The sequence below is a fragment of the Phacochoerus africanus genome, chromosome 12, assembly GCF_016906955.1.
Source record: "Phacochoerus africanus isolate WHEZ1 chromosome 12, ROS_Pafr_v1, whole genome shotgun sequence".
NCBI classification, from domain to species: Eukaryota; Metazoa; Chordata; class Mammalia; order Artiodactyla; family Suidae; genus Phacochoerus; species Phacochoerus africanus.
Window position 1 is genome coordinate 12301657 of NC_062555.1, and position 13876 is coordinate 12315532.

The 13876-nt window shown below is 41.1% G+C and overlaps 1 protein-coding gene across 3 annotated transcripts in view; it reads right to left on the reverse strand.

The window, feature by feature from the left end:
- The window catches only part of ESRRG (estrogen related receptor gamma), a 657829-nt gene that overhangs the window by 58259 nt on the left and 585694 nt on the right, over window positions 1-13876 (reverse strand). For all 3 annotated transcript variants that reach the window (XM_047754864.1, XM_047754865.1, XM_047754867.1), the window contains 2 exons: window positions 11044-11154; window positions 7203-7364 (listed from right to left, as the gene is read on the reverse strand). In XM_047754864.1, the coding sequence (XP_047610820.1) occupies window positions 7203-7364; window positions 11044-11154 (273 nt within the window). The remainder of the gene's footprint in view (window positions 1-7202; window positions 7365-11043; window positions 11155-13876) is intronic.

Consider the following 13876-nt stretch of genomic DNA (forward strand, 5'->3'; position numbering starts at 1 on the left):
TTTCCTCTGCTCTTTGTTTTTCAGCCATTTTCCCTGAATGTCAAAGTCAATTTAGTGCATTTCACTTTGCTGAATAAATCAGAGGCGAAATCCTTGCTAAAAGTGAAAATTTGATTTGCTAAAAGGAGCTTAGGGCAACTATTAATCAATATATCCAGAGTGCCAAAGCCAAGGCCACGATAGACATGCATTCATTTGGAGATTGGCTGAGGCAGAGCAAGGGGGACGCAGGGGAAAATGTGTGACCAACCCACGGGAGGGAGTGGGATTAGGGATGGAGAGAGGGTCAAAGCGGAGCAAAGGGAGAAACAAAACAGCCTGCGTCCTGTTCTGACTTCTCCCTCCAGTTCTCCTTTTAGAGGTGGAAAAAGGATTTGCGGAAGCATTTAGGTATTTGTGGGTTATGCTAATTATACCAGCTTCCACGTAAAAACATTTTTCACAAGACTCAAGTCTTTCTCTCTTGAACTCATCAAGGAGCCTTGAGAGGAACCTAAAAGTCAGAAGTAACAGCTCCGTCAACAAACAGAATTCCAGAACAGAAATGCCGAGCTGGGCCGGGTGTCTGGCATGCCCACATTTTGATGCTCCTCAGGTAGGTGTCAGGCTAGTGCAGGCTTCTGATCTACAGTAAACGAAAGGACAGACTCGGCCTCTCCCGCCTCATCAGTCCCAAGAGTTCAGCAATTACAATGACTTGCCTGAAAATGATTCCATATCTTAGGACATAACACACATAGAAATCTTCAACCCAGTGAATCTGAACAGAGCCGGGGGGGGGAGAGCCTTCGATTTCAGCAGCCAGTCATTTAAAAACCTTCCCAAGGATTCGGCTGAGAAGCGACCCAGAGATCACCTTGTTTCATTAAACTGTGTGGTCAGGGGTCTCCAGGGCGCACGGTCAGTCAAACACCTTGCTTTGCATGGATTTTAAAGATGTGTCACACATTTCCTTTTGATTCAATTCTCCTTTCCATTCTCCTTTCATTTTATAAATGTATAGACAAATGTAAAGATAGGGCAAATATGTGACCTTTGCCTAAACCTGTTATGCAAGGCAGGTAGGTGACCTGGAACAAATGACAAAAAATGCTTGGGGGGGGGGAGTGGATGGGAGAGGGGAGAAACAGCTAGTGAAGCCACTGGTTGAAAAGGCACAGACGTGAACTATTCGGTAGGTTCGAGTTACATTACTAACGGTATGAATCGAACTTTCTGACTCTAGAGTTTGCTCATGTATAAAGCGGGGGTAATAAGACTAAAGCAAGAGACTCGCTGTGGTGCACAGAGAGAAGCTGGTGAAAGTGCTTCCCAAACGATAATGAACTAGATAGATGTTAGTTTTTTGTGTGTTTCAAGGTTAACCCCACCGAAAGAATGGTCATCACCCATCCGGGAGCATGCATAGGTACCTGTGGGGACACAGACACAGATCCGAGGTGACGTTCAGGTCACCTGTATCTTTAATACTCCCCACAGGTTCTAACATAATGTTAGATCCACAGCACACACTCAAATGCTTACACTGTATTTGTGATTACTCTGAAACTCTGATTCCTCCTTGACCAGAGCTACGCAATGGCACGGCTACGAATGGATGGAAAATACACGGGGGCACCAGCGACCGAGCACAGGTGACTCAGCATGGTGACAGTTCACAGGTGACAGAACTGTGCAGGAGGCCGCAAACAACAGCACGGAGTGGTGGGGAGAGATCTCTGTGGGCGCCTTTAGCAGCTCTTGGGGTGTCTCTTGAACCGAGTCTCTCTGTCTGAGAAACCTCAAAACGTCTTTGTTGGTCTTTCTCCTTTCTGGCAAGGGTAGCTGCGGAAAATGAACGTGTCTGGAGGGGGTATTTCAGGTCATTTTTTTCACAACATAGTTTTATTTATTTATTTATTTTTTGGCTTTTGAGGGCCACACCGGCAGCATATGGACATTCCCAGGCTAAGGGCTGAATCAGAGCTCCAGCTGCCAGCTTACACCACAGTAACATGGGATCCAAGCTTCATCTGTGACCTACACCACAGCTCATGTCCACACTGGATCCTTAACCCACTGAGGGAGGCCAGGGATCGAACCTACGTCCTCTTGCATACTGGTTAGGTTCCTTTCTGCTGAGCCACAATGGGAACTCCTAAAACATTTTTTTAAAAACCCCAGCACATCAGGCATTTTTTAATTCATAACACAACTCTCTCTTAGTCAACTACGCCGTTTCCTGCACATGACGCCATAATCACATACACAGATGAAAACATGCATGGTTTACACATGGAAACATAATCTCCAATAATTATTTCCACCACAATTATTTGTGTCTTTTCACATATCATAATCATGTTGAAGATAAGTAATGGGCATTTAAAAAACAAAACCTCTACAACGTAGTCCGGGGAATAATATAATCCTAAAAATTGGTCTGTACATAAAATTCATTTGAACAATAAGAATATCTTTAAACATATGATTAGCCATAAATATTCAAAACATTCTTGAGTATTCACTTCCACAATTTATATCCTAAATAGGTTATCCACGTTCTTTAGAGATTTCTGTCATTTATAGAAAATTCTAAATACTTCTATTAAGAAAACTCAAAAAGCCCAACCCAATGAGCAATTTTTGATACATTTTCTTAAGTGAATGTTTTTATAAAGAAAGGTTTCAGAGTAAATGGAGAATACCGGTTTCTGTACTTTAAACTTCTGTTTCTTACATGTAAAGACACTTTCATCATGTATCTTCCTAGTGTGGTTTTCCTTTCAATATTTCCTGCCTTCATTTGGTATGAAGAAAAATAGTAGGATATTTTTTCCCTGTTTGGTCATTATTGACATTGGTTTTAAAATGTGACCATGAGGCCCCAAACTCGAGCAGAGCGCTCTTTCTTTAGCAGGTCACTGTTTAATTTGTCAGGTTAAAAAATAAACAAGCCCACCTGACCCTTTGCCATCCTTGAAAAAGAAAAAAAAAAAATCTTGTAAAATTCATTCATTCCCTTCATTGTTCAAATGCCTTTTGATTCTTTTCAAGTAATCCGGCTGGCGAGACCCATAACCATATTTAAGCCACTTATATAGGTCAGCTGATATGGGGGATGCTTTTTTGAAGCACCACCTGACAAAGCACATTCTGCATTTTGCTAACAAAGTTACAGTACACAATAGTATTTTAATCAACCACAGAGAACAATCATAGATCTGACTGCTGGGCTGATAATCGTCTTATCACACCCGGTGAAACCGAGCTCTAATATTTGACGGCGCCGCCACTCCTTGGCAGCCCATTCTAAAAAAGGCCAACAATGGAGCGGGAATGAAGTGGAGTGCACAGGACTTCCATATCTACATAAAAGAGATTAGAGGCGACAGCGTTCCATTTTACAGCTCAATCATATTGTGTTAGCATGCGCTTATCCGAGCGCGGACGAAATTGAAAGAGAAATAAAAAAGAGTCAGGCAGATAGGAACCAGAAAAGCGAGGCATGAGCAATTTCCAAGGATATAAAAGGATGCTAATGGTGGGGCCTGTCATTCTTAAAAAGGGCTATTAGGGCAGCGACATCTGTTCTTGTGCCCTTATGCTCCTCCAACTAAAGTCAAGCATTTTCTAAAGCCCTCCTGATCTTTTTCTTCTAGAGATAAAGTATGGTCATGTTTCATAACAACACACTTTTCCATTTATGTGATTTATTAAAGTAAGTCAACTAATTCTATTTACTGATAAAAAAAAAAAAAGAAAGAAAAGAAAAGAAAGCCCCACACTCTAGGTATTTTTCTTCAACATTTTCGTTTGTTGAATTTGTCACTTTTTGATGGAGCAAAAGCCAAGTACACCAAAGTGCCTTCCCAGCAGCGCAGAAAGGCTGTGCATCTTATCTTAGATGCTCAACTTAATTTCTTAAAAATTGTGGTGTGATTCCACAAAATGAGAGCAGCATAAAGGGAGCCAAGGCTTGGATTTTAGTCTGCTTTTAAAAAAGATTTCACTTTAGTTTTAACATAAACTAAAAACAAACAAACAAACAAACACCTGTTTTGAAGTTAAGACCAAGACAGGTGAAATTTCAGTTCTGATTTTGTTTTCATCCTCGCTCTGACCCTGGTTATTAGGACTAGGTCATGGGGTCAAAACCACTCTTTCACTTTTATCGAGGTAGAAATGGGACTTTTCGTCTTCACAGGCTCCTTGGCTTTACCCTCCATCCCACACTCATGGCCCTGCCACGCCCGCCCTCCCTGAACGCAGGTATATACAGACCAGCACGCCCGGATCATAACACCCTTTCCTTCGACCTCAAAACACTGCATGGCACCCTTACTGTTAAAAAATTTACAAGACTTTCAATTAATTCAGGGTTTGCTAATCCCTTTCTGAAAAGCCAAGATGCTCCTTGCAATCATTTAAAACACCCTCCGGGTATCGGGAAGACCAGAGCTGTGAATGAATCACCGCGCCACAGTGACCTCCTCTGGCATTTGCTGCGGAGGGAGAACAGCGTCAGGGCCACCAATTCTAAGCCTCAGCTTAGGAGTGAACACATCACCGTCGAGCAATTGTTTCCACCCCTGCGAGTGCTGTTACTCATAGTTATTTAAAGGGACTGTCTGCACAGAAGTCACCAGAGCCCCTTGACTGTGACAAGTTCCTCTGTAAGCTGACATTTCGACTGAGAGACACAACTGGACCCACACATGTATCACTCACTTTTCCCGACCAGAGAGCATCAGAAGGAGCTCTTGACTTCTCCGGGTCGTCACTCGTGGACTATCTGTGCAATATCAAAACAGGGGCTGCACACAGTTCTTAGTGCAGGGAGAACCTGGGCAGAGGTCTCCGAGGGGATGGGTGACTCGACGTCAGAGGGACACAGCCTTTCGTGCTGCAGTCATGAATAACAATAACCCTAGTGTGATTATTTTGAAACACTTCTTTCCGGTGCCGTCCCCTGGGGAACTAAAACCTCCTGGTTCTCGTCCAGGAGGCAGTGCTGAATATGGGCTTGGAAGCCTCTGGATACATTTGCGAACTTGCGGAGGTGTTTTTACCTCTCTCTGCCCAGATCTCCCTATCTTTGAATTAAGGATGATAATATCTAATTCCTGGGTTAGAACAGTGGCTTTCACCTGGGTGTGACTTTGCACCCCTGGCTAAGAGGCCTTTTGGCAACGTCTGAAATCATTGTTGATGGTCAAAATTCAAGGGTGCTGGTGACCAGAAACCAAGGATGCTGCTAGGAACAGGACAATCCCTGCCACAAACGGTTATCTGGTGACCAGAAACCAAGGATGCTGCAAGGAACAGGACAATCCTTGCCACAAACGGTTATCTGGTTCCAAACATCAACTGCGTCAAGACTGAGAAACCCTGGGTTAGAATAATGACATTTAAAATCTACAAATGATACTTATCATCAGGGATTATAAGTAGAAATGATATAATACATACTGATTATCTGAAAAAAGAATCTGTGGACCCTTCAACAGATGTCAGTTTTATCTCCTTCTAAAACCCTTTAAAACACTGTCCCGCCACATAAATTTCCATTATCTTGTTAAAGCAAATTCAACTTGTTCCCACTGCCACAGCCCCCAAGGGTATAACCATCTTCCAGCATATCCTATTTTTTTTTTCTTTTTACCTTTTCTAAAAACCTTACGGGAGTTGCCACCATGACACAGTGGATTAAGCATCCAACCGCAGTGGCTTGGGTCACTGCAGAGACGTGGGTTCAATCCCCAGCCCTGTGCAGTGGGTTAAAGGATCTAGCATTGTGGCAGCGGCAGTGTAGGTCACAGCTGTGGCTCATATTCAGTCCTGGCCTGGGAACTTCCATGTGTCTCAGGTGTGGCCATAAAATTTTTTTAAATAATAAATACATGAAAATTAAAAAAAAAAAGAAACAAAAAACCCACCGTACAGATGTGATTATGACCCAAGCAAAGCAACTGTCCACACGATCAAACTCTCATCTCTCTTTCGGGGGTCACGGCCCTTACAGAGGTACTGTCTAAAGAACACACTCAAGCTCACCTGTTTAACTAGTTTTGACTTAATTTGGGGTGCTTTATTAGCAAACAGTGTAAGACAAAGTAGCTGGTATAATACAGAGTGATGTTTAAATTAGTTTACAATTTGCTTGGCCTCATCTAGAACTGCGGCGAACAAAGCCATTCAGAAATGTCAGCTGTGTTCCCAAGCACTGTAACAAATTGTCGCCTGAACGCTGCACACCTAATGACTTCAAATTAGCTTCCCTGCGATACCGCCTGACAGTTCGTTACGACTGTTAGCAACATAGCTGGCGTATCATGACCAATAAATTGGTTTCAGTGTGGGCTGGGAAAGGGACTTCCATCAATTTGATTAAAGAAATTACTGTAGCATTCAAAGCATAAAGACAAACTAGTTTAAGGAGACAGAAATAAGTTCACTGTACCAAGACACAGTGTTCATCATCCAAAAATCTGCTTGAAAACTCTGTGAAGATCAAAGTTCAACCGACAAATGAATAATCATTCAAGCAGACAACTAACGCTCTCAAAACGTGTGATAGGGTCTATGTTCAAGGATCTAAGGATGGGTCTAGAGAGAAAAATAACTGGACATTTTCAAATACTGCCTTTAAGTCACCATATGAGAAAATTTATGATGGCAATTTAACATTTATTTACCAAAATTTATGTATAAATTCATGGTAAATATCTAATTGTAAGCCAAAACAATATGTAAATATGAAAAGCGATTCAGTATAAATAGCCACCATGAGCAAGGAAATGAGTGATTTTTTAAAAAGAGAAACGGTATCTAGACTACTGTTGACAAAAACATGTTTTAAAGTGAAAAGAAAAAGTAGAAGTATTTCCTTAGGCGAAAACTCAGAGTTTTAAAAAAAGAGAAAGAAATATTTTAACAAGGTATATTCTCTTTGTCTTATGTTGGAAAAAGCACCTTCACATGCAGGGGGAAAAAAAAAAAAGATTAACAAGGAACTCAGGATGGTACAGCTGTAAAAGGTTTATGATTCTACCAGGATCAGGAAAGTGTTAATTAGGTACCACAAAGACAAACCCAAAAGTTTAGCCAAAAATCCTGGTGAGAAAATTGTCAATTTGCCCCAATTTACATATACAACCTTGGGAATTGATTTGCAACCTCTCTTTTTCTTTTTCACTTCTTTTTCGTCTCGGAAAACGTACCTGGAATATGCTTCGCCCATCCAATGATGACCACCAGCTCGCGGTCAGCCAAGTCGCACAGCGTAGTGAGGGCTTTGATGTCACTGTCGGGAACGGTGGGGTCAGGCATGGCATAGATCTTCTCCGGTTCAGCCACCAACAAATGTGAGACAATCTTGTTATCTGCAGGATCAGACCAGAGCACTACAGGATCACTAGCAGCATCATTCCTCTTTCACACATTCTAAAGGAGGTTGCGTTTTGAAAAAACAAAACAAAACCCTCAAATCGCCCCTAAAACACACCAAATACACAATTTATGCTTCAATATACATATATTAAACAGTGTTCAGGAAAACCCATACCAAGAAATAAGCCGCTGCAGTCATGAGAGTTCTTTGCTTCTTTTTTGCTCCACCTGCCTTTGCTAGAAAAAAAGCATCTGTCCTGCTTTATAATGAAATTTCTTATAGCAAACAGATAAGAGAAGTTAGACACTTTCTGGGTTTGCGCTTTGATTCTTAAGTGGGATTTGGGGAAGCAGATTAAAGAGTATACAAGAGCTTTAAAATAAAAATCCACATAAACCACTGAAATATAGACCATAACGTGGGAGGCAAAGAACTTCCAATGCCCGCAGTCATAAGGGGCACGAAAGTCATTAATTGTCTTAATTCCTTTGCGGAAGAGGAAAGGTCAGAGCCCTTCTGCCTGGGTGAATTACTGACTGCATAACTCTATCTCTGTGGGATGCATTAAATAGGAATTTCTTTCTTTTCTTCCCCTCCCCACACACCCGGCCAATCCTCCCAATAGAGCCAATGTCAGTTTCCAGAAAAATCCTCCTACTTAAATGTGACAGTATTTTCTCTTCAGGGTGTCTAATTCCTTAATCCTCTATTTTCATCTGTTGTCTTTAGTTCATTCTCTGGTTCAGATTTATCTGTCTGAAATTTGTGATCTATGTTTGGAAAATCCTTCATAAAGTAAACACTAGAGACAAATGGAGAGCATCACATCAAATGTGTTTTATTGCTCGGGGGCATGTGATATTTTATGGAAGGGGTTATAGAGCCTTGCTAACAGAATGGTATTTTGTGTGTGTGTGTGTGGTTGGTCCTATTGTCAATTTCTCTGCATAGCTTTGGATGTGATACTTTCTTCAAAGTGAGGAGACACAAATAGGGGGGAAGAAACCCAGATAGATCAATGTTCCATGTACTATTACTCTAGACAACTAGGGTATTTGATGGGGCCTTTCCGAGCCACGTCGGGGTTCCTCTGTGTTTACTCTTTCGTTCGCCTTTCCATGTACATTTTTAACTTTTTAAAGTCAACGTGAAAAGACTCCATGTACCTTAGAATTGAAACACAGAGATCTCTTTTGGTTTCCTTGAATTTCATAACAAGGAGACTTATCGAGCTACCATTTGTAATTTTTCTGATACAGTTAAAATTTTTATTACTATGACTGCCACATGACTCCTAGTCATTTCTAATAAGAAATGCATTTGCTGGAATTAGTATTCAATTAATGTCTAATTAAAAATACACATTCGGGGGGGGGGGATATTACCACATCTATTTTCTAGAAAAAAATCAAATCAAATAGAGATTCTTCCTTTTTTTTTTTTTTTTTTTAATTTGCAGGATCTGCAGAGAATGACATTTGTTTCTCGTACAGGCTATAGAAACAACACCCTGTATTTTTAGTTACGCTTGGAAAAGTTTCAACTTTCATTGCTCTGACAATGCAACAAAACCTGTCAGCAACCACTAGATTCTCAGGATTAGAAGAAAATGCACTAATAAAGGGCACAAAAATGCAAAGGAAGGAGATCTTAATTCGACCTCTTTCAGTGGAGGGAAAATGCTACCTGTTTTACCCAAGTCGATGGATACTTGACTGGCGAGGTCACAGAAATTTGGTGGAAGCTTAGAAATTCCTATCATTCAGAAAATAGAATAGCCGGCAGCCCTGTTTCTAGGTAAATCTTATTTAATGTTTCCCTAATTAGAATCGATAGAACCCAATTTTCATTCTTGGGCTTTCGTAGTACACAAACAATCAGTCAGGGTCCAGAAATCTCCCCCAGCCACTTCTTCAGCAAAGCCCACGCACGGTCTCTTGACACTTATCTGACAGGATCTGAAAATTAAGTTTTATAAATGTTTGTTACCAAAACACACTAATTGGATGGACTAAGGAAAATTAACACAGAGGCCTTGAGATAATGAGTAATGATTTATTAGGAGTCCTCTTTATCTCAGACAAATGGAGCTCACTGAAATTGCTGTAATCTTCTTAAAGGTACTTGACAAGCCACTTCCCAATTTCTCAGGTTCATGCTGAAAACCATAGATGTTTCTCCAGCATGTGGACTCTTCCAAATAGGCTGGTGCTCATTTTTCTCTCAGTAGAGGCCATCATCAATGGTTTCAGTCTATGTTTGTATAAATTGAAGGAGAAATGGGCAGTCTGTGTATTAGAGAATCCAGGAAAATGAAACCTCTAATGAAATTAAGCATTAGTGTTTATTGCATTTTATTGTATTATCAGAAAGTTTTTTATTATAATGTGCAAAATCTGCTTAATGCAGTCCTAGATTGTATTTGCAGAACGCCAAACGGATTCTGCAAGCGGAGGAGAAGATGCCAGATTGGACAATTGAAGGTATAATCAACATAATGTTTTTTGGAAAGGCAAAAGGAAACTATGCCATATGTTCACTTAAGCTTTAATTTTATGTAAAACTGGTTGTTTTTCCTTTGACATAGCTAAAATGTCCTTTCATTTACAGTTCAGGGTCTGTTTTATTTATTTAACGGATCCCCATATGCTCACATGTATGATGCACAGCAGCGACCCCTCCTGGACAATCTGAATTGAGACGAGGATACTTATTCCTCTTTCCCTGAAAGCAGATCAAAAACTACCTGTGTCTCTTCTAGTAACTGCTAGAGCTGCAGCTTCCTCTGGTGAATGCTGCTTGGATCTTCTGAGACCACATCCGCTCAATGTGCTTTGGTGGAAACAAAAAGCTGTCTTTTTGTTTCCACCATAGCTCTTCTCAGTGCCTAGTGTAAACTCTACGTATAAACATCCTAAAATGTTAGCTCCGTTGCACTACAGCCAGGGACTGATCTTTCAGAAAATGGAACACAGTTACTGCCTCTCTTTTTAGCTAGCGCCAAAGAGAATGGGGCTCGCACACACTGAGCTGTGTACTTACCATCCTTGCAAACTGCAACCCAGCATTATCAAATCATGAGCTTTTTCTAAACAACTCCTAATGCCCATCAGGCCATCTGAGACGAAACCACCAACCTATGCTTGTTATTAGTAGGGCCCATTCTTGTTTTAATCTACTGCTAGCTAGTGTGTAACCTTTCACAGGCTCCAAATTAATGAGGCTCCTAATGTCTTTTCAAGGGGACGCTGAGCAGTCAAACTCATTTAGTTAGTGAAAACTACCAAAATCACTTTCTTGTGAAATCTGAAACTATCAGCTCCAATGAACTAATGATCACAGGATGATCTATTTTATGTACCTCTGAAAATAAATAACCAAGAAATGTAAAATTCGTACCATATGAGCTATGCCTTAGTATGCTTACACTCCCGCAAAGTGACTGGGTTGAAAAAAAAAGGTAGGGGCGTGGGAAGACCCACAGAGGAAGAAAAGAGAATTAGCTGAGTTGCTGCTGCTCTTCAAAGGCAATCTTTGGGAAGAGAGCCGCCCCCTCCACCAAGAGAAGTCTTGTTGGGGTCCGTAGGAACAGGCGTGCCCCAACTGGTGGACCCAGAGCCAGCGGGGAGGATGTCGCGTGCTGCAAAGCCAGACAGGTCTGCTGTACTTACATGGCTTTTTGGCTGGCTGCACCAGCTGAGGGTTCAGGTACGGGCTGTTCTCCGCATCTATTCTGCGCTTGTACTTCTGCCGACCTCCGCGTACTCTGTCGAGGCGCACTCCTGTGGGCAAAGACAGGCACTCGCTTACTGTTGAGGTCGCTATTTTTGAGACCGATCAAATGCATGGACAGTATCCCCCAGGTGTGCTAGGTAGACAGAGAGTAGAATGCAGAGTGGTCCAGGGCTATGAGAGGAGTGTAAAAAAAGTGATGGCTAAGCCAAGACTGCCAGAGCTCGGCAACCACATCTGGCAGAGATGACCAACCTGAAAGACATTCATGCAAGCCGTCAGAGTCACTGACAAAGACAAGGCACATTTCCTGGAGCATTAATACAAAGAAACTGGGATTTGGTTGTAATGTAGTTTCTCAAATTAAAGACATTGGTAACTGTCACCCCTGAAAGCTCCACGCATGGGCTTGAGTAGGCCCGTAGACCAAGAGCTGTCCAAACCACCCCAGTCTCCCAGAGGACTCAGTGTGGACCTGTGGAGCTGGAAAACCCCTAGGCGCTGTGAAGAGCCAGAACCCCAGCACACAAGGTGAGACACAAGACGACGAGCAAGGATCGTGCCATATTGTAATGTCAGCATGTGTCAGAAGGAGAGTGTTAGTCACACTTTGGCACATATTTCTATTTTCTTTCAGATGAGAGAAAACTGAGACCGGTTTGGACCGAACACAGAAGAGAAAGGGGAGGTTCCCGAAAGAATTCAGAAGGCTGGGATGGTGAAGGGGGGATATGTTAGGCGGGCAGAGATGAAGCATGGCGCTAGACAGCGGGCAAAAGTAAGCTGGCATTTAGTAAAACTTTTTCCCAAAGAGCGATGGGTTGGGTCATGATTCCGGGAGGCTTTGCTGGCAAAGCATCTACAAGATTCAAGAAAGGGGCAAAGGGAAATATTGAAAATAAAGAAATATTTCATTGACACGGGAGCATGGAGGGGAAGAGCTTGTTAATAACCTGGTTTCCAGTCTGCAATGGTGAAGTTTGGGACGGAACAATGTAAACCTCTATCAAATAAAGAGAAGATGACTTTGGAGTAAGAGAGAGGTGAGCGCTTCTTTTTGTGGTCTTGGGTTACAGCTTAACGACATCCATGGATATTAACAGGATCCATTAATAAATTCAGCCGAGACAGTCCTGGTCCATCTTTTGGTATTTCTCTAACTGATTAGGAGGTAGATTTATTTTAGCAGTACCATCAGTATTATTAGTTTACTCAAGGGCCTTTCAGGGCCTTGAATATGCAAATAACTTCTGTAAAACTCTCAGAGGGGGATACAGCCCATGCAAAGTTTTGCAAACTGAATTAATCCCGGACCCTGTTTTTGGAGCGTTTATTAATAAATATCATGCGGCATGTGTGAGTTGTAGGGTAACTGAGTTATAGGACGCAGTTTGCGAAAGGCTGATCTATTTCTTTATGAATCGTGCAGGTGACTATACATGCCGAAATGTTAAAGATAATTATGGATCCAAGGAATAAAGAAAAACATAACTTTTCTTACTATCTTAATACTACTACTTTCAGAGGGGGTTTCCTTTCAGGGACACAGCAAATATATACTTGGTTCTAGATAAAGCTTGAAATGTCATCCCAAAACACTGGAGCAGAACTTAAATGAAATCAGGAGACAACTGCAAGAGCAATTAAGTATGCTTAGACAAACAAATATTAAAAAAACAAAGAAATTAGATACGGTATCTAAATATTCCACGAAAACAGTAGTGCTTGTGAGTGGCAAAGAAACTGTTTCCTTACTGCTGCTTTCAAAGCACTTTTGCGTTTATAATGGCGTTCTATCCCTTTGCTCCTCTCATTTCTGATGTTCTATTTTTATTGTCTGTATTCACTAAAGTTTAACACGGCCCCCTTTAATGATGTCTCATCTTTTTTTCATTTCTTTCTTTCCCCAAGGCATTTTTCAGTTTATACAATGCGGTCACATTTTATCTGGTCATCTAAGATCTAGTCAAGTCTGTTTCATTCTACGAGTTTTTTTAAAACTCTTTTTTTGGTTCATCCCGAAGGCCTATGGAAAAAGATGCTGGCTGAAAGATTGGATTCAATCTTGGATTCAAGGTCCTGGCTGGAAAGAATTCTGACACAGTCATATCACACTAAATCCACCAATTAGCTTATTAGCCAACTGGCCCAAGTTTATGGGAAAAATATAACACTGGAAACTAGTTATTAAACATCGTGAAGAACATTTGCATACCCTTGATCGATAGAATTTTTATTATGTATTATATGTTATCTTTTTATTTGTAGAAGCGGTTCCATTAAGCGTTGTCAAATAATTTTATTACTGCGCATTTCCTTTCTTTCAACTTTGAACATTGGCTTATAGAAATATTCATATTATTCTCCACCTGCTGCCCCCAAATCTAAAGGAGGGTTCTCACTCATTTCATTTTTCCCTGTCCTCTTCCCTCTTATTCTTGCTTCCTGCCCTCTCCCCCAACCTCCTTTCCAGTGTGTGCACAGATGAAATACTGTCTATCCATACACACATCTCATCCGTCCCATTCGTCCATCCATCCCACCCATATATCTACCTAGTTTCTAAATACACAAGAATTTTTATATAAGCCATGATTTAATGCTTTCTTCATTCCCTAAGATGAGATCAGTTGGACAAAGCTTTTTTTTTTTTGATTTGTAATTTTATGCTTATGACATTCTAGCAGATGACTGCTGAGGGAAAAAATTAGATATTAATAATTATTAATTAATAATAAATACAATTACATAGTAAAAGTCAACAGACAGCAT